Here is a 20,791-nt window from a genome sequence, read left to right as displayed (position 1 = left end):
CTACCCTATAGCCCTCTGCATTTACCGTAGCTAATCCCCCTGACACTAAGGAGCAATTTAGCATGGCCAATCCACCCAACCCGCACATCTTTGGACTGTGGGAGGAAACCGGAGCACCCGGAGGAAACCCACGCAGACAGGAGGAGAATGTGCAAACTCCACACAGACAGTGACCCGAGCCCGGGAATCGAACCCAGGCTCCTGGAGCTGTGAAGCAGCAGTGCTAACCACTGTGCTACCGTGCCGTACCGTGTCTGTGTGAGTATGTGTATGTGTGAGTTTGTGTGTGTATCTGTGTTTGTGTGTATGTATCTGTGTGAGTATGTGTGTGCCTGTGAGAGTTTGTGTGAGTATCTGTGTGTGGGTATCTGTGTTTGTGTGTGTGTCGGTGTATGTTTGTGTGCCTGTGTGAGTTTGTGTGAGGAAGTGTGTGTGTGTGTATCTGTGTTTGTGTGTGTGTGTATCTGTGTTTGTGTGTGTGTGTCTGTGTGTGTATGCATGTGTGTATCTGTGTGAGGATGTGTGTGTTTGTGTGAATATGTGTGTACCTGTGTGAGTATGTGTATGTGTGAGTTTGCGTGAGTATGTGTGTGTATCTGTGTTTGTGTGTGTCTGTGTGAGGATGTGTGTATCTGTGTGTGTGTTTTTGTATATCTGTGTGAGTATGCATGTGTGTGTTTCTGTGTGAGTACATGCATGTATATCTGTGTGAGCATATCTCTGTCTGTTGCTGAGTGTGTATATCTGAGAGTGCGTGTGTGTGCATTTCTGTGTGTATCTGTGTGCGTATGCACAAGTGTTTTTGTGTGTATCCATGTGAATATGAGTGTGTTTCTCTGTGTGTGTACCTCATAGAATCATATCATAGAATAGATATCTGTGTGTGTGTGTGTGCTTCAGTGTATCTGTGTGTGCCTCTGTGTGTGTGCATGTTTCTGTACGTGTGTGTACCTGTGTGAGGATTTGTTTGTGTGTTTGTGTGTGTGTATCAGGGTATGTGTGTTTTCATGTGGGAGTGTGTTTCATTTCGATATGAGGACTGAGTTAATTGATGGGCCAAGCATATACACCGATACCCCACTACCTGCTCCCCCACCTCACCCCAACCCAGAGAGAAAGCACCTACTTACCGTAAAACTGTGACTGTCCCGAGAGCTCCAACAATGAGGTCAGTCAGGGAGTCCCCACTCACATCCATCACACCACTAATCGAATGGCCAAAGTATCTCAAAGCCGGGGAATAATTTGCACCTTTAATGCGCTACAAAAAAAAATCAGAGCTGTAGTACAGAGCGCATGCAGAGAGGGCGCGTGCAGAGAGGGCAGGAACAGAGAGGGCGCGTACAGAGAGGGCGCGTGCAGAGAGAGGGCATGTACAGAGAGGGCAGGAACAGAGAGGGCGCGTGCAGAGCGAGGGCATGTACAGAGAGGGCGCGTGCAGAGAGAGGGCATGTACAGAGAGGGCATGAACAGAGAGGGCGCGTGCAGAGAGAGGGCATGTACAGAGAGGGCAGGAACAGAGAGGGCGCGTGCAGAGAGAGGGCATGTACAGAGAGGGCGCGTGCAGAGAGGGCGCGTGCAGAGAGGGCGCGTGCAGAGAGAGGGCATGTACAGAGAGGGTGCGTGCAGAGAGGGCGCGTGCAGAGAGGGCACGTGCAGAGAGGGCGCGTGCAGAGAGGGCACGTGCAGAGAGGGCGCGTGCAGAGAGGGCGCGTGCAGAGAGGGCGCGTGCAGAGAGGGCGCGTGCAGAGAGAGGGCATGTACAGAGAGGGCGCGTGCAGAGAGAGGGCATGTACAGAGAGGGCGCGTGCAGAGAGGGCGCGTGCAGAGAGGGCGCGTGCAGAGAGGGCACGTGCAGAGAGGGCGCGTGCAGAGAGGGCATGTACAGAGAGGGCGCGTGCAGAGAGGGCGCGTGCAGAGAGGGCGCGTGCAGAGAGGGCGCGTGCAGAGAGGGCGCGTGCAGAGAGGGCGCGTGCACAGAGAGGGCATGTACAGAGAGGGCGCGTGCAGAGAGGGCGCGTGCAGAGAGGGCGCGTGCACAGAGGGCGCGTGCACAGAGAGGGCATGTACAGAGAGGGCATGTACAGAGAGGGCGCGTGCAGAGAGGGCGCGTGCACAGAGAGGGCTCGTGCAGAGAGGGCGCGTGCACAGAGAGGGCGCGTGCAGAGAGGGCGCGTGCAGAGAGGGCGCGTGCAGAGAGGGCGCGTGCAGAGAGGGCGCGTGCACAGAGAGGGCATGTACAGAGAGGGCACGTACAGAGAGGGCACGTACAGAGAGGGCGCGTGCAGAGAGGGCGCGTGCAGAGAGGGCGCGTGCAGAGAGGGCGCGTGCAGAGAGGGCGTGTACAGAGAGGGCACGCGCAGAGAGGGCGCGCGCAGAGAGGGCTCACGCAGAGAGGGTGCGCGCAGAGAGGGCTCGCGCATAGAGAGGGCGGGCCCAGAGAGGGCGCGCGCAGAGAGGGCGCGCGCAGAGAGGGCGGGCCCAGAGAGGGCGCGCGCAGAGAGGGCGCGCGCAGAGAGGGCATGTACAGAGAGGGCATGTACAGAGAGGGCATGTACAGAGAGGGCATGTACTGAGAGGGCGCGTGCAGAGAGGGCATGTACAGAGAGGGCGCGTGCAGAGAGGGCATGTACAGAGAGGGCGCGTGCAGAGAGGGCGCGTGCAGAGAGGGCGCGTGCACAGAGAGGGCATGTACAGAGAGGGCATGTACAGAGAGGGCATGTACAGAGAGGGCGCGTGCAGAGAGGGCGTGTACAGAGAGGGCGCGTGCAGAGAGGGCGTGTACAGAGAGGGCACGCGCAGAGAGGGCGCGCGCAGAGAGGGCTCACGCAGAGAGGGTGCGCGCAGAGAGGGCTCGCGCATAGAGAGGGCGGGCCCAGAGAGGGCGGGCCCAGAGAGGGCGGGCCCAGAGAGGGCGCGCGCAGAGAGGCGCGCGCAGAGAGGGCGCGCGCAGAGAGGGCGCGCGCACAGAGGGCATGTACAGAGAGGGCATGTACAGAGAGGGCATGTACAGAGAGGGCGCGTGCAGAGAGGGCATGTACAGAGAGGGCGCGTGCAGAGAGGGCATGTACAGAGAGGGCATGTACAGAGAGGGCGCGTGCAGAGAGGGCGCGTGCAGAGAGGGCGCGTGCAGAGAGGGCGCGTGCACAGAGAGGGCATGTACAGAGAGGGCATGTACAGAGAGGGCATGTACAGAGAGGGCGCGTGCAGAGAGGGCATGTACAGAGAGGGCGCGTGCAGAGAGGGCGCGTGCAGAGAGGGCGCGTGCAGAGAGGGCGCGTGCACAGAGAGGGCATGTACAGAGAGGGCATGTACAGAGAGGGCATGTACAGAGAGGGCGCGTGCAGAGAGGGCGCGTGCAGAGAGGTCGCGTGCAGAGAGGTCGCGTGCAGAGAGGGCACGCGCAGAGAGGGCGCGCGCAGAGAGGGCTCACGCAGAGAGGGTGCGCGCAGAGAGGGCTCGCGCATAGAGAGGGCGGGCCCAGAGAGGGCGCGCGCAGAGAGGGCGCGCGCAGAGAGGGCGGGCCCAGAGAGGGCGCGCGCAGAGAGGGCGCGCGCAGAGAGGGCGCGCGCAGAGAGGGCGCGCGCAGAGAGGATGTGTGCAGAGAGGGCACGCACAGAGAGGGCGCGCGCAGAGAGGGCGCGCGCAGAGAGGGCTCAAACAGAGAGTATGTGCGCAAAGAGGGCGCGCACAGAAAGGGCACGCGCAGAGAGGCCGTGCGCAGAGAGGGCAGGCGCAGAGAGGGCGGGCGCAGAGGGCACGCGCAGAGAGGGCGGGCGCAGAGAGGGCGGGCGCAGAGAGGGCGCGCGCAGAGAGGGCTCAAACAGAGAGTATGTGCGCAAAGAGGGCACGTGCAGAGAGGGCACAGACAGAGAGGGCGGGCGCAGAGAGGGCGGGCGCAGAGAGGGCGGGCGCAGAGAGGGCTCAAACAGAGAGTATGTGCGCAAAGAGGGCACGTGCAGAGAGGGCACAGACAGAGAGGGCGGGCGCAGAGAGGGCACAGACAGAGAGGGCGGGCGCAGAGAGGGCGGGCGCAGAGAGGGCGGGCACAGAGAGGGCGGGTGCAGAGGGCACGCGCAGAGAGGGCGGGCGCAGAGAGGGCACACGCAGAGAGGGCGGGCGCAGAGAGGGCGGGCGCAGAGAGGGCTCAAACAGAGAGTATGTGCGCAAAGAGGGCACGCGCAGAAAGGGCACACACAGAGAGGGCACATGCAGAGAGGGCACATGCAGAGAGGGCACGCGCAGAAAGGGCACGCGCAGAGAGGGCACGCGCAGAAAGGGCACACAGAGAGGGCACGTGCAGAGAGGGCGGGCGCAGAGAGGGCGGACGCAGAGAGGGCGGGCGCAGAGAGGGCGGGCACAGAGGGCACGCACAGAGAGGGCGGGCACAGAGAGGGCGGGCGCAGAGAGGGCGGGCGCAGAGAGGGCGGGCGCAGAGAGGGCGCACGCAGAGAGGGCTCAAACAGAGAGTATGTGCGCAAAGAGGGCACGCGCAGAAAGGGCACACGCAGAAAGGGCACGTGCAGAGAGGGCACACCCAGAGAGGGCACACGCAGAGAGGGCACACGCAGAGAGGGCACACGCAGAGAGGGCACACGCAGAGAGGACGCGCACAGAGAGGGCGCGCAGAGAGGGCACATGCAGAGAGGGCACATGCAGAGAGGACGCGCACAGAGAGGACGCGCACAGAGAGGGCGCGCAGAGAGAGGGCGCGCAGAGAAAACGTGTGCAGAGAGGGCTCGCGCAGAGAAGTCTTATTGAACTCTCGCCTCTCTCTCTCTGCGCTCTTTATTGAAGTCTCTCCTCTCTCTCTGCGCTCTTTATTGAAGTCTCTCCTCTCTCTCTGCGCTCTTTATTGAAGTCTCTCCTCTCTCTCTGCGCTCTTTATTGAAGTCTCTCCTCTCTCTCTGCGCTCTTTATTGAAGTCTTGACTCTCTCTCTGTCTTTATTGAAGTCTCGCCTCTCTCTCTTTGCGCTCTTTATTGAAGTCTCTCCTCTCTCTCTGCGCTCTTTATCGAAGTCTTGACTCTCTCTCTCTGCGCTCTTTATTGAAGTCTCTCCTCTCTCTCTCTCTGCGCTCTTTATTGAAGTCGCGCCTCTCTCTCTCTGCGCTCTTTATTGAAGTCTCTCCTCTCTCTCTGCGCTCTTTATCGAAGTCTTGACTCTCTCTCTGCACTCTTTATTGAACTCTTGCCTCTCTGCGCTCTTTATTGAAGTCTCGCCTCTCTCTCTGCCCTCTTTATTGAAGTCTCCCCTCTCTCTCTGCGCTCTTTATTGAAGTCTTGACTCTCTCTCTGTGTCTTTATTGAAGTCTCGCCTCTCTCTCTTTGTGCTCTTTATTGAAGTCTCTCCTCTCTCTCTGCACTCTTTATTGAAGTCTCTCCTCTCTCTCTGCGCTCTTTATCGAAGTCTTGACTCTCTCTCTCTGCGCTCTTTATTGAAGTCTCTCCTCTCTCTCTGCGTCTTTATTGAAGTCTCTCCTCTCTCTCTCTGCACTCTTTATTGAAGTCTCTCCTCTCTCTCTGCGCTCTTTATTGAAATCTCTCCTCTCTCTCTGCGCTCTTTATTGAAGTCTCTCCTCTCTCTCTGCGTCTTTATTGAAGTCTCTCCTCTCTCTCTCTGCGCTCTTTATTGAAGTCTCTCCTCTCTCTGCGCTCTTTATTGAAGTCTCTCCTCTCTCTGCGCTCTTTATTGAAGTCTCTCCTCTCTCTGCGCTCTTTATTGAAGTCTCTGCTCTCTCTCTCTGTGCTCTTTATTGAAATCTCTCCTCTCTCTCTGCCCTCTTTATTGAAGGCTCGCCTCTCTCTCTGTGCTCTTTATTGAAGTCTCTCCTCTCTCTCTCTGCGCTCTTTATTGAAATCTCTCCTCTCTCTCTGCGCTCTTTATTGAAGTCTCTCCTCTCTCTCTCTGCGCTCTTTATTGAAGTCTCTCCTCTCTCTGCGCTCTTTATTGAAATCTCTCCTCTCTCTCTGCGCTCTTTATTGAAGTCTTGCCTCTCTCTCTGTGCTCTTTATTGAACTCTCTCCCCTCTCTCTGCGTCTTTATTGAAGTCTCGCCTCCCTCTCGGCGCTCTTTATTGAAGTCTCTCTCCTTTCTCTGCGCTCTTTATTGAAGTCTTGCCTCTCTCTCTGCGCTCTTTATTGAAATCTCTCCTCTCTCTCTGCGCTCTTTATTGAAATCTCTCCTCTCTCTCTGCGCTCTTTACTGAAGTCTCTCCTCTCTCTTTGCGCTCTTTATTGAAATCTCTCCTCTCTCTCTGCGCTCTTTATTGAAATCTCTCCTCTCTCTCTGCGCTCTTTACTGAAGTCTCTCCTCTCTCTTTGCGCTCTTTATTGAAATCTCTCCTCTCTCTCTACGCTCTTTATTGAAATCTCTCCTCTCTCTCTGCGCTCTTTACTGAAGTCTCTCCTCTCTCTTTGCGCTCTTTATTGAAGTCTGGCCTCTCTGCGCTCTTTACTGAAGTCTCTCCTCTCTCTCTGCGCTCTTTATTGAAATCTCTCCTCTCTCTCTGCGCTCTTTACAGAAGTCTCTCCTCTCTCTCTGCGCTCTTTATTGAAGTCTCGCCTCTCTCTCTGCGCTCTTTACTGAAGTCTCTCCTCTCTCTCTGCGCTCTTTATTGAAGTCTCTCCTCTCTCTCTCTGCGCTCTGTATTGAAATCTCTCCTCTCTCTCTGCGCCATTTACTGAAGTCTCTCCTCTCTCTTTGCGCTCTTTATTGAAGTCTCGCCTCTCTCTCTGCGCTCTTTATTGAAATCTCTCCTCTCTCTCTGCGCTCATTACTGAAGTCTCTCCTCTCTCTTTGCGCTCTTTATTGAAATCTCGCCTCTCTCTCTGCGCTCTTTATTGAAGTCTCGCCTCCCTCTCTGCGCTCTTTACTGAAGACTCTCCTCTCTCTTTGCGCTCTTTATTGAAATCTTTCCTCTCTCTCTGCGCTCTTTATTGAAATCTCTCCTCTCTTCTGCGCTCTTTACTGAAGTGTCTCCTCTCTCTTTGCGCTCTTTATTGAAGTCTCGCACTCTCTCTGCGGCTTTATTGAAGTCTCTCCTCTCCCTCTGCGTCTTTATTGAAGTCTCTCCTCTTTCTCTGCGCTCTTTATTGAAGTCTCTCCTCTCTCTCTGCGCTCTTTATTGAAGTCTCTCCTCTCTCTCTGCGCTCTTTATTGAAGTCTCTCCTCTCCCTCTGCGTCTTTTTTGAAGTCTCTCCTCTTTCTCTGCGCTCTTTATTGAAGTCTCTCCTCTCTCTCTGCGCTCTTTATTGAAGTCTCTCCTCTCTGCGCTCTTTATTGAAGTCTCGCCTCTCTCTCTCTGCGCTCTTTATTGAAGCTTCACCTCTCTCTCTGCGCTCTTTATTGAAGCTTCGCCTCTCTCTCTGCGCTCTTTATTGAAGTCTCTCCTCTCTCTCTGCGCTCTTTATTGAAGTCTTGCCTCTCTCTCTCTGCGTCTTTATTGAAGTCTCTCCTCTCTCTCTGCGCTCTTTATTGAAGTCTGTCCTCTTTCTCTGCGCTCTTTATTGAAGTCTCTCCTCTTTCTCTGCGCTCTTTATTGAAGTCTCTCCTCTCTCTCTGCGCTCTTTATTGAAGTCTCTCCTCTCTCTGCGCTCTTTATTGAGGTCTCGCCTCTCTCTCGCTGTGCTCTTTATTGAAGTCTCTCCTCTCTCTGCGCTCTTTATTGAAGTCTCTCCTCTCTCTCTCTGCGCTCTTTATTGAAGCTTCGCCTCTCTCTCTGCGCTCTTTATTGAAATCTTGTTTCTCTCTCTCTGCGCTCTTTATTGAAGCTTCGCCTCTCTCTCTGCGCTCTTGATTGAAGCTTCGTCTCTCTCTGCGCTCTTTATTGAAGTCTCTCCTCTCTCTCTGCGCTCTTTATTGAAGCCTTGCCTATCTCTCTGCGCTCTTTATTGAAGCCTTGCCTATCTCTCTGCGCTCTTTATTGAAGTCTCGTCTCTCTCTCTGCGCTCTTTATTGAAGTCTCTCCTCTCTCTCTGCGCTCTTTATGGAAGTCTCTCCTCTCTCTCTGCGCTCTTTATTGAAGTCTCTCCTCTCTCTCTGCGCTCTTTATTGAAGTCTCGCCTCTCTCTGCGCTCTTTATTGAAGCTTCGCCTCTCTCTCTGCGCTCTTTTTTGAAGCTTCGCCTTTCTCTCTGCGCTCTTTATTGAAGTCTCTCCTCTCTCTCTGCGCTCTTTATTGAAGCCTTGCCTATCTCTCTGCGCTCTTTATTGAAGCCTTGCCTATCTCTCTGCGCTCTTTATTGAAGTCTCGCCTCTCTCTCTGCGCTCTTTATTGAAGTCTCTCCTCTCTCTCTGCGCTCTTTATTGAAGTCTCGCCTCTCTGCGCTCTTTATTGAAGCTTCGCCTCTCTCTCTGCGCTCTTTATCGAAGTCTCTCCTCTCTCTCTGCGCTCTTTATTGAAGCCTCGCCTCTCTCTCTGCGCTCTTTATTGAAGCCTTGCCTCTCTCTCTGCGCTCTTTATTGAAGTCTCGCCTCTCTCTCTGCGCTCTTTATTGAAGTCTCTCCTCTCTCTCTGCGCTCTTTATTGAAGCCTTGCCTCTCTCTCTGTGCTCTTTATTGAAGCCTTGCCTCTCTCTCTGCGCTCTTTATTGAAGTCTCTCCTCTCTCTCTGCGCTCTTTATTGAAGTCTCGCCTCTCTCTCTGCGCTCTTTATTGAAGCTTCGCCTCTCTCTCTTTGCGCTCTTTATTGAAGTCTCGCCTCTCTCTCTGCGCTCTTCATTGAAGTCTCTCCTCTCTCTCTTTGCGCTCTTTATTGAAGTCTCGCCTCTCTCTCTCTGCGCTCTTTATTGAAGTCTCTCCTCTCTCTCTGCGCTCTTTATTGAATTTTCGCCTCTCTCTCTGCGCTCTTTATTGAAGTCTCTCCTCTCTCTGCGCTCTTTATTGAAGTCTCTCCTCTCTCTCTCTCTGCGTCTTTATTGAAGTCTCTCCTCTCTCTCTGCGCTCTTTATTGAAGTCTCTCCTCTCTCTCTGCGCTCTTTATTGAAGTCTCGCCGCTCTCTCGCTGTGCTCTTTATTGAAGTCTCTCCTCTCTCTGCGCTCTTTATTGAAGTCTCTCCTCTCTCTCTCTGCGCTCTTTATTGAAGCTTCGCCTCTCTCTCTGCGCTCTTTATTGAAATCTTGTTTCTCTCTCTCTGCGCTCTTTATTGAAGCTTCGCCTCTCTCTGCGCTCTTGATTGAAGCTTCGCCTCTCTCTGCGCTCTTTATTGAAGTCTCTCCTCTCTCTCTGCGCTCTTTATTGAAGTCTCTCCTCTCTCTCTGCGCTCTTTATTGAAGTCTCGCCTCTCTCTCTGCGCTCTTTATTGAAGCTTCGCCTCTCTCTCTGCGCTCTTTATCGAAGTCTCTCCTCTCTCTCTGCGCTCTTTATTGAAGCCTTGCCTCTCTCTCTGCGCTCTTTATTGAAGCCTTGCCTCTCTCTCTGCGCTCTTTATTGAAGTCTCGCCTCTCTCTCTGCGCTCTTTATTGAAGTCTCTCCTCTCTCACTGCGCTCTTTATTGAGGCCTTGCCTCTCTCTCTGTGCTCTTTATTGAAGCCTTGCCTCTCTCTCTGCGCTCTTTATTGAAGTCTCTCCTCTCTCTCTGCGCTCTTTATTGAAGTCTCGCCTCTCTCTCTGCGCTCTTTATTGAAGCTTCGCCTCTCTCTCTTTGCGCTCTTTATTGAAGTCTCGCCTCTCTCTCTGCGCTCTTCATTGAAGTATCTCCTCTCTCTCTTTGCGCTCTTTATTGAAGTCTCGCCTCTCTCTCTCTGCGCTCTTTATTGAAGTCTCTCCTCTCTCTCTGTGCTCTTTATTGAAGTCTCTCCTCTCTCTCTGCGCTCTTTATTGAAGCCTTGCCTCTCTCTCTGTGCTCTTTATTGAAGCCTTGCCTCTCTCTCTGCGCTCTTTATTGAAGTCTCTCCTCTCTCTGCGCTCTTTATTGAAGTCTCGCCTCTCTCTCTGCGCTCTTTATTGAAGCTTCGCCTCTCTCTCTTTGCGCTCTTTATTGAAGTCTCGCCTCTCTCTCTGCGCTCTTCATTGAAGTCTCTCCTCTCTCTCTTTGCGCTCTTTATTGAAGTCTCGCCTCTCTCTCTCTGCGCTCTTTATTGAAGTCTCTCCTCTCTCTCTGCGCTCTTTATTGAATTTTCGCCTCTCTCTCTGCGCTCTTTATTGAAGTCTCTCCTCTCTCTCTGCGCTCTTTATTGAAGTCTCTCCTCTCTCTCTCTGCGTCTTTATTGAAGTCTCTCCTCTCTCTCTGCGCTCTTTATTGAAGTCTCTCCTCTCTCTCTGCGTCTTTATTGAAGTCTCTCCTCTCTCTCTGCGCTCTTTATTGAAGTCTCTCCTCTCTCTCTGCGTCTTTATTGAAGTCTCTCCTCTCTCTCTGCGCTCGTTGTTGCAGTCTCGCCTCTCTCTCTGTGCTCGTTGTTGCAGTCTCGCCTCTCTCTCTGTGCTCGTTGTTGCAGTCTCGCCTCTCTCTCTGTGCTCGTTGTTGCAGTCTCGCCCCTCTCTCTGCGCTCTTTACTGAAGTCTCGCTTCTTTCAGGATATAGATATTTCAGGCGTGATCGAGGGGGATCTATAAGTGGTGGGGATGTTGCACTGCTGGTTAAGGAGACTATCACAGCTGTACTGCGGGGAGGACACCTCAGAGGGCTCATATCGCAAGGCAATATGTGTAGAGCTCAGAAATAGGAAAGGTGTCGTCACAATGTTGGGGGTTTATTATAGGCCACCCAACTGCCAACGGGAGATTGAGGAACAGATATGTAGGCAGATTTTGGCAAGGTGTAACAGGGTTGTTGTGGTGGGAGATTTTAATTTCCCCTATATTGACTGGGACTCACTTAGTGCTAGGGGCGTGGATGGGCAGAGTTTCTAAGGAGCATCCAGGAGGGCTTCCTGAAACAGTATGTAGATAGTCCAACTAGGGAAGGGGCCATACTGGACCTGGTATTGGGGAATGAGCCCGGCCAAGTGGTAGATGTTTCAGTAGAAACAGTGACCACAATCCAGTAAGCTTTAAGGTACTGTTGGATAAAGATAAGTGTAGTCCTCAAGTTAAGGTGCTAAATTGGGGGAAGGCTAATTGCAACAATATTAGGCAGGAACTGAAGAATGTAGATTGGGGGCAGATGTTTGAGGGCAAATCAATATCTGGCATGTGGGAGGCTTTTAAATGTAAGTTGATAGGGATTCAGGACCGGCACCTTCCTGTAAGGATGAAGGATAAGTATGGCAAGTTTTGGGAACCTTGGATAACGAGAGATATTGTGAGCCTAGTCAAAGAGAAAAAGGAAGCATTTGTCAAAGCTAGGAGGCTGGGAACACACGAAGCAAGTGTAGAATACAAGGAAAGTAGAAAGAAACTTAAGCAAGGAGTAAGAAGGGCTAAAAGGGGTCATGAAAAAGCATCGGCCAGCAGGATTAAGGAAAATCCCAAGGCTTTTTACACATATATAAAGAGCAAGAGGGTAGCCAGGGAGAGGGTCGGCCCACTCAAGGACAAGGGAGGAAATCTATGTGTGGAGCCAGGGGAAATGGGTGAGGTATTAAATGAGTACTTTGCGTCAGTATTCACCAAAGAGAAGGACTTGATGGATGATGAGTCTGGGAAAGGATGTGTAGATAGCTTGAGTCAAGTTGAGATCAAAAAGGAGGAGGTATTGGGGTTCTTGAGAAACATCAAGGTAGACAAGTCTCCAGGGCCTGATGGGATATACCCCAGAATACTGAGAGAGGCAAGGGAGGAAATTGCTGGGGCCTTGAGAGGAATTTCTGTATCCTCACTGGCTACAGGGGAGGTCCCAGAGGATTGGAGAATAGCCAATGTTGTTCCTTTGTTTAAGAAGGGTAGCAAGAATAATCCAGGTAATTACAGGCCGGTGAGCCTTACATCAATGGGAGGGAAATGATTGGAGAGGATCCTTCGAGACAGGATTTATTCCCACTTGGAAATAAGTGGACGTATTAGTGAGAGGCAACATGGTTTTGTGAAGGGGAGGTCATGTCTCACGAACTTGATCGAGTTTTTAGAGGAAGTGACGAAGATGGTTGATGAGGGTAGGGTAGTGGATGTTGTCTACATGGACTTCAGTAAGGCCTTTGATAAGGTCCCTCATGGCAGACTGGTGCAGAAGGTGAAGTCGCATGGGATCAGAGGTGAGCTGGCAAGGTGGATACAGAACTGGCTTGGTCTTAGAAGACAGAGGGTAGCAGTGGAAGGGTGTGTTTCTGAATGGAGGGCTGTGACAAGTGGTGTTCCTCAGGGATCAGTGCTGGGACCTTTGCTGTTTGTAATATATATAAATGTAACTGGATTGATTAGTAAGTTTGCGGACGACACAAAGGTTGGTGGATTTGCGGATAGCGATGAGGACCATCAGAGGATACAGCAGGATAGAGATCAGTTGGAGACTTGGGCGGAGAGATGGCAGATGGAGTTTAATCCGGACAAATGTGAGGTAATGCATTTTGAAAGGTCTAATACAGATAGGAAATATACAATAAATGGCAGAACCCTTAGGAGTATTGATAGGCAGAGGGATCTGGGTGTACAGGTACACAGGTCACTGAAAGTGGCAAAGCAGGTGGAGAAGGTAGTCAAGAAGGCATACGGCATGTTGCCTTCATTGGCCGGGGCATTGAGTTCAATAATTGGCAAGTCATGCTGCTGCTTTATAGAATCTTAGTTCGGCCGCACTTAGAATATAGTGTTCAATTCTGGTCACCACTCTACCAGAAGGATATGGAAGCTTTGGAGAGGGTACAGAAAAGATTTACCAGGATGTTGCCTGGTATGGAGGGCATTAGCTATGAGGAGAGGTTGGAGAAACTTGGTTTGTTCTCACTGGAGCGACGGAGGTTGAGGGGTGACCTGATAGAAGTCTACAAGATTATGAGAGGCATGGACAGAGTGTATAGTCAGAAGCTTTTTCCCAGGGTGGAAGAGTCAATTACTAGAGGGCACAGGTGTAAGGTGCGAGGGGCAAGATTTAAAGGAGACATAAGGGGCAGATTTTTTGTAGTGGGTGCCTGGAATTCGTTGCCGGGGGAGGTAGTGGAAGTGGATACGGTAGTGACTTTTAAGGGGCGTCTTGACAAGTACATGAATGAGATGGGAATAGAGGTCCGCGGAAACGTAGGAGGTTTTAGTTAAGTCGGGCAGCATGGTCGGTGCAGGCTTGGAGGGCCGAAGGGCCTGTTCCTGTGCTGTAATTTTCTTTGTTCTTTGTTCTTTAATGAGCAAGTTTGTGAATGATACTAAAATTGCTGGAGTTGCGGGTAGTGATGAAGATTATCAGTGAACACAGCAGGATACAGATAGGCTGGAGAATTGGGCAGCATGGTGGCACAGTGGTTAGCATTGTTGCCCCACAGCGCCAGTGACCTGGGTCCAATTCCAGCTTGGGTCTCTGTCTGTGTGGAGGCTGCATATTCTCCCTTTGTCTGCTCCGGTTTCCTTCCACGCTCCAAACATGTGCGGGTTAGGTGGATTGGCTATTCTAAATTATTCCCTCGTGTCAGGGGGATTAGCAGTGTAAGTATATGGGGTTACAGAGATAGGGCCTGGGTGGGATTGTTGTCGATGTAGACTTGATGGGCCGAATGGGCTCCTTCTGCACTGTAGGGATTCTATGAAAAGGCAGATGGAATTTAATCTGGACAAATGCGAAGTGATGCATTTTGGTAGATCCAATTCAGGTGGGAGCTATAAAATAAATGGCAGAACAATCCAGAGCATAGACACACAGAGATCTGGGAGTACACAGATCCTTAAAAGTGGTGGCACAGGTAGAAATGGCGGTGAAGAAAGCATATGGCATGCTTGCCTTCATCGGCTGGGGCATCGAGTGTGAAAGTTGGCAAATTATGTTCCAGTTATATAAGACGTTGGTTATGCCACATTTGGAATACTGTGTCCAATTCTGGTCGCCACATTACCAGAAGGATGTGGAGGCTTTGGAGGGGGTACAGAAAAGGTTTACCAGGATGTTGCCTGGTATGGAGAGTATTAGTTATGAGGAGAGGTTCAATAAACTGGGATTGTTCAACATGAAAAGACGGAGGCTGAGGGATGACCTGATAGAAGTTTATAAAATTATGAGGGCCATAGATAAGGTGAACAGTTGGAATCTTTTTCCCAGGGCAGAAATGTCAATTACAAGAGGGCACAAGATCAAGGTAAGGCGGGGGGTTCAGCGGGGGTGTGCGGGGGAAGTTTCTTTTACATGGAGGTGGTGGGGGCCTGGGATGACTGTCAAGTGAGGTGGTTGAGGCAGACACGTTAGCAACATTTAAGACTGATTTGAATAGACACATGAACATGCGGGGAATAGAGCAATACAAGGCGGTTGGTCTAGATAGGACAATGTGCTCGGCGCAGGCTTGGTGGGCCAAAGGGCCTGTTCCTGTACTATACTGGTCTTGGTTCTTCTTTATTTTTTGTATGCATATGCATAATAAATATAGTGCAGAAAGAGGCCATTTGGCCCATTGAGTCTGCACTGACTCTCTGAAAGCGGAGCCCACCCTTTTCCCGTGCCTTGCACATTTATCATGACAAATCCACCGAACCTGCACATCTTTGGACTGCGCATGGTCATGTTAAACGGTGCAGCAGGTTCGAAGGGCCAAGTGACCTACTCTTGCTCCTATTTCCCATGGGTGCTGTTGCTATGAGACATTGAGGTTCTCGTTAGCGCGAAGAATCAGAGTTGACCTTTGACCTGCTACATCCTCAGAATCCCTACAAAAGGCCACTCGGCCCATCAAATCTCCACCGACAACAATCCCACCTAGGCCCTATCCCCAAAATCCCATATATTTGCCCTGCTAATTCCTCTGACATACCCTGAGAGCAAAGAACAAAGAACAATACAGCACAGGAACAGGCCCTTCGGCCCTCCAAGCCCGCGCCGCTCCCTGATCCAAACTAGACCATTCTTTTGTATCCCTCCATTCCCACTCCGTTCATGTGGCTATCTCGATAAGTCTTAAACGTTCCCAGTGTGTCCGCCTCCACCACCTTGCCCGGCAGCGCATTCCAGGCCCCCACCACCCTCTGTGTAAAATACGTCCTTCTGATATCCGTGTTAAACCTCCCCCCCTCACCTTGAACCTATGACCCCTCGTGAACATCACCTCCGACCTGGGAAAAAGCTTCCCACCGTTCACCCTATCTATGCCTTTCATAATTTTACACACCTCTATTAGGTCACCCCTCATCCTCCGTCTTTCCAGGGAGAACAACCCCAGTTTACCCAATCTCTCCTCATAACTAAGCTCTTCCATACCAGGCAACATCCTGGTAAACCTCCTCTGCACTCTCTCTAAAGCCTCCACGTCCTTCTGGTAGTGTGGCGACCAGAACTGGGCACAGTATTCCAAACGCGGCCGAACCAACGTTCTATACAACTGCAACATCAGACCCCAACGTTTATACTCTATGCCCCGTCCTATAAAGGCAAGCATGCCATATGCCTTATTCACTACCTTCTCCACCTGTGACGTCACCTTCAAGGATCTGTGGACTTGCACACCCAGGTCCCTCTGCGTATCTACACCCTGTATGGTTCTGCCATTTATCGTATAGATCCCCCCTACCAAGATAGGTGAGATACCAAGGGGCAATTTAGCATGGCCAATCAATCTAACCCGCACATTTTTGGATTGTGGGAGGAAACCGGAGCACCCGGAGGAAACCCTTGCAGACACGAGGAGAATGTACAAACTCCACAGTCAGTGACCCAAACCGGGAATCGAACCCAGGTCCCTGGAGCCGTGAGGCAGCAGTACTAACCACTGCGCCATCCTGACTGAACACTCTGCCTTCTGACCTGGCTGTATGTGGGATGGATTCCAGTCCTCCGCCCGTGGTAGATATAGACGCTCCCGTGGTGATCATCCTCCAGCGGGGCTCCAATGGCCACGTCACTCAGGCCATCTCCATTCAGGTCTCTCAGTCCTACAATGGCACTCCCGAAACGTCCCAGCTCATAACCCTCCTCACCTCGGAGGGAGTCACGGCAGGAGAAATTACCCTGGAGAGGGGGAGGGATGGAGTGGGGGTGAATAGAATGAGGCAGCAAGGGAAATATGATGGAGGGGAAGAGGCAGAGAAGGGAAGTGATGAGGGAGAGAGGCGCAGCAAGTAGGTAAGGGAGAGTGGAGCACAAGAGGAAGGGATTGGGAGAAATGAGAACGATCAGGAGAGAAAGTGAGGGAAAGAGAGCGAGAGGGAGAGGAAGAGAGGGACAGAGGGAGGAAGAGAGGGACAGAGGGAGGGAGAGAGGGACAGAGGGAGGAAGAGAGGGACAGAGGGAGGGAGAGAGGGACAGAGGGAGGGAGAGAGGAACAGAGGGAGGGAGGGACAGAGAGAGGGAGGGAGAGAGAGAGAGGGAGGGAGGGAGAGAGAGTGAGGCGGAGAGGGAAAGAGGGAAACAGAATGGGAAAGAGAGAAAGGGAGAGATAAGAAATGTTCCCCACCCTCACTCACAAACACTCCTTTCATTACCTCACGACATCCCTCTATCCCCCACACTTAATTCCCAGTCCTCCATCACTATTTCCTCTTTTAACTCTTCCTCCCCATTCCTCCCATTCTCTTACTCTCCCCTCTCTTCACTTACTCCTCCCTCCTCTTCCCTCCCATTCCCTCCCTCCGCTTCAGTCTCTTCCCCTTCCATCCACTTACCCCTTCCCCCATCCCTCACTATCACCCATTCTGTCCCTCCACTCTTCAGCATCTTCCCTTCTGTCCCCAGACCTTCCCTCCTCTCCTTCTCTGCCCTGTTCATCCTGCGAGTGAATGGATTTGGGTTCATTGGGATTATGTGCAATGAGAGTGAATGGGATAGGGTTTGATCCATTGGGATTGTGCACAGTGGGAGTGAACGGGAACTGGTTTGTTTGCATCGAAATTTAGGGAGTGAATGGGAAGGGGTTTGGGTCCATTAGGATTGTGCACAGTGGGAGTGAATGGGAAAGAGTTTGATTCATTGGGATTGTGTGCAGTGGGAGTGCATGGGAAGGGGTTCATTTGCATTGGGATTTGGGGAGCAAATGGGATAGGGTTTGAGCCATTGGGATTGTGTGCAGTGGCAGTGAATGGGAAGGGGTCTGATCCATTGGGATTGTGCACAGTGGGAGTGAACGGGAACTGGTTTGTTTGCATTGGAATTTAGGGAGTGAATGGGAAGGGGTTTGGGTCCATTGGGATTGTGCACAGTGGGAGTGAATGGGAAAGGATTTGATCCATTGGGATTGTGCAGTGGGAGTGAACGGGAAAGAGTTTGATCCATTGGGATTGTGTGAAGTGGAAGTTCATTTGCATTGGGATTTGGGGAACAAATGGGACCCTCTGACAATGCACAGTGGGAGTGAACAGGAACTGGTTTCTTTGCATTGGAATTTAGGGAGTGAATGGGAAAGGGTTTGACCCATATATTTAATATAAGCGTCACAAGTAGTTACTGTGAAAATCCCCATGTCACCACACTCCAGCACCTCTTCGGGACACTGAGGGAGAATTTAGCACGGCCAATGCACGCCTTTCGGACTGTCAGAAGAAACTGGAGCATCTGGAGGAAACCCACGCAGACAGGGGGAGAAAGTGCAAACTCCACACAGCCAGTTACCCAAGGCCAGAGTTGAACCCAGTTCCCTGGCGCAGTGAGGCAGCTGTGCTAACCATTGTACCACCATTAAGTTACTGGGATGTGCCTGTGGTCCTTACCCGGGGAGTCATTGTGCAGATGATGACTTTCCCACCAAAACCTTGACCTCGATAGAGAGGGGCTCCAATCAGAACCAAATCCGTTTGACCATCTCCAGTCACATCGAGTGTACAAATTTCAGAACCAAAGTACGAGCCAATCTGGAAGACAATTTGAGATCATAGAGTCACCGAGGTTTACAGCATGGAAACAGGCCCTTCGGCCCAACTTGTCCATGCCGCCTGTTCTTTTATTAAACCCCAAAGCTAATCCCAATTGCCCGCATTTGGCCCATATCCCTCTATACCCATCGTACCCATGTAACTGTCTAAATGCTTTATAAAAGACAAAATTGTACCCGCCTCTACTATTGCCTCTGGCAGCTTGTTCCAGACACTCTCCACCCTCTGTGTGAAAGAATTGCCCCTCTGGACACTTTTGTATCTCTCCCCTCTCACCTTCAACCTATGCCCTCTCGTTTTAGACTCCCCTACTTTTGGGAAAAGATATTGACTATCTAGCTGATCTATGTCCCTCATTATTTATAGACCTCTATAAGATCACCCCTCAGCCTCCTACGCCCCAGAGAAAAACGTCCCAGTCTATCCAGCCTTTCCTTATAACTCAATCCATCAAGTCCCGGTAGCATCCTAGTAAATCTCTTCTGCACTCTTCCTAGTTTAATAATATCCTTTCTATAATAGGGTGGCCAGAACTGTGCACAGTATCCCAAGTGTGGCCTTAACAATGTCTTGTACAACTTCAACAAGATGTCCCAAATCCTGTATTCAATATTCTGACCGATGAAACCAAGCATGCTGAATGCCTGCTTCACCACTCTGTCCACCTGTAACTCCACTTTCAAGGAGCTATGAACATGTACCCCGAGATCTCTTTGTTCTGTAACTCTCCCCAACGCCCTACCATTAACTGAGTAAGTCCTGCCCTGGTTCAATCTACCAAAATGCATCACCTCGCATTTATCTAAATTAAACTCCATCTGCCATTCCTCTGCCCACTGGCCCAATTGATCAAGATCCCGTTGCAATTGGAGATAACTTTCTTCACTGTCCACTGTGCAACCAATCTTGGTGTCATCTGCAAACTTACTAACCATGCCTCCTATATTCTCATCCAAATCATTAATATAAATGACAAATAACAGTGGACCTAGCACTGATCCCTGAAGCACACCACTGGTCACAGGCCTCCAGTTTGAAAAACAACCCTCTACAATCACCCTCTGGCTTCTGTCAAGAAGCCAATTTTGTATCCATTTAGATACCTCAATCTGGATCCCGTGAGATTTTACCTTATGCAACAACCTACCATGCGGTACCTTGTCAAAGGCCTTGCTAAAGTCCATGTGGACAACATCAACTGCACTGCCCTCATCTACCTTCTTGGTTACCCCTTCAAAAAACTCAATCAAATTTGTGAGACATGATTTTCCACTCACAAAGCCATGCTAACTGTCCCTAATCAGTCCTTGCGTCTCTAAATGCCTGTAGATCCTGTCTCTCAAAATATCTCCCAACAACCTACCCACCACAGGTGTGTGGCTAACTGGCCTGTAGTTCCGAGGCGTTTCCCTGCCGCCCTTTTAAAACAAAGGCACAACATTTATAAGTCTCCAATCTTCAGGCATCTTCAGAGTTAACAATCAATCAATCACCAACATAACCAGAGGGTAGCAATGAAGTTGGCCATTCAGCCCCTCGAACCTGCCCCACCATTCAACAAGATCATGGCTGATCTGGTTGCATCTCAACTTACATTCCATTTACACTCCCTCCCCCCCCAATGGCCTTTGAGTCCCTGTTAGAATCACAGAATCCCCACAGTGCAGAAGAGGCCATTCAGCCCATCAAATTTGCGCTAACTCCCTGACAGATTATCTTACCCAGGCCCTCTCCCCTGCCTGAACCCCGTAGCCCCACACATTTGCCATGACTAATCCATCTAACTGACACATCTTGGGACACTAAGGGATAAATCAGCATGGCCAATATACTGAACCTGCACATCTTTGGACTGTGGGAGGAACCAGACCACAACATCCACACGGGGAGAATGTGCAAACTCCACACAGTGACCCATGGTCAGAATTGAACCCACGTCCCTGGCATTGTGAGGCAGCAGTGCTAACCACTGTGCCGCCTCATAAAAAGTGTGTTGGATTTATCAGTGCAAGTCACCTTCCTCAGTACTAACGCTCTGACAATGAGGCCCTCCCTCAGTACTGACCTTCTGACAGTGCAGCGCTCCCTCAGCACTGACCCTCTGACAGTGCGGCACTCCCTCAGTACTGACCCTCTGACAGTGCGGCACTCCCTCAGTACTGACCCTCTGACAGTATCGCAATCCCTCAATCCTGACCCGCTCGCTGACAGTGCGGCTCTCCCTCAGTACTGACCCTCTGACAGTGCGGCACTCCCTCAGTACTGACCCTCTGACAGTGCAGCACTCCCTCAGTACTGACCCTCTGACAGTGCTGCACTCCCTCAGCACTGACCCTCTGACAGTGCGGCACTCCCTCAGTATTGACCCTCTGACAGTGCGGCACTCCCCCAGTACTGACCCACAAACAATGCAGTAAACCCTCATTTCTGACCCTCTGACAGTGCGGCACTCCCTCAGTCCTGACCCTCCAAAAGTGCAGCACTCCCCTCAGTACCGACCCTCTGACAGTGCAGCACTCCCTCAGTCCGGACCCTCCAACAGTGCAGCACTCCCTCAGTACTGACCCTCAGACAATGCAGCACTCCCTCAGTACTGACCCTCTGACAGTGCAGCACTACCTCAGTACTGACCCTCTGACAGTGCGGCACTCCCTCAGCACTGACCCTCTGACAGTGCGGCACTCCCTCAGCACTGACCCTCTGACAGTGCGGCACTCCCTCAGCACTGACCCTCTGACAGTGCGGCACTCCCTCAGTACTGACCCTCTGACAGTGCGGCACTCCCTCAGTACTGACCCTCTGACAGTGCGGCACTCCCTCAGCACTGACCCTCTGACAGTGCGGCACTCCCTCAGTACTGACCCTCTGACAGTGCAGCACTCCCTCAGTACTGACCCTCTGACAGTGCGGCACTCCCTCAGTA

The 20,791-nt window shown here is 51.7% G+C and overlaps 1 protein-coding gene across 4 annotated transcripts in view; it reads right to left on the bottom strand.

The window, feature by feature from the left end:
* LOC144485644 (integrin alpha-M-like) overlaps window positions 1-20,791 on the bottom strand; it is a 462,789-nt gene that overhangs the window by 231,733 nt on the left and 210,265 nt on the right. For all 4 annotated transcript variants that reach the window (XM_078203742.1, XM_078203744.1, XM_078203743.1 and 1 more), the window contains 3 exons: window positions 17,707-17,847; window positions 15,809-16,012; window positions 1,131-1,261 (listed from right to left, as the gene is read on the bottom strand). In XM_078203742.1, coding sequence (XP_078059868.1) covers window positions 1,131-1,261; window positions 15,809-16,012; window positions 17,707-17,847 — 476 coding nt within the window. The remainder of the gene's footprint in view (window positions 1-1,130; window positions 1,262-15,808; window positions 16,013-17,706; window positions 17,848-20,791) is intronic.

Source organism: Mustelus asterias, unplaced genomic scaffold (genome assembly GCF_964213995.1).
Source record: "Mustelus asterias unplaced genomic scaffold, sMusAst1.hap1.1 HAP1_SCAFFOLD_207, whole genome shotgun sequence".
Lineage (NCBI taxonomy): Eukaryota > Metazoa > Chordata > Chondrichthyes > Carcharhiniformes > Triakidae > Mustelus > Mustelus asterias.
The sequence above is the reverse complement of the archived record's forward strand: the minus strand, read 5'-3'. Positions and strand labels throughout refer to the sequence as shown.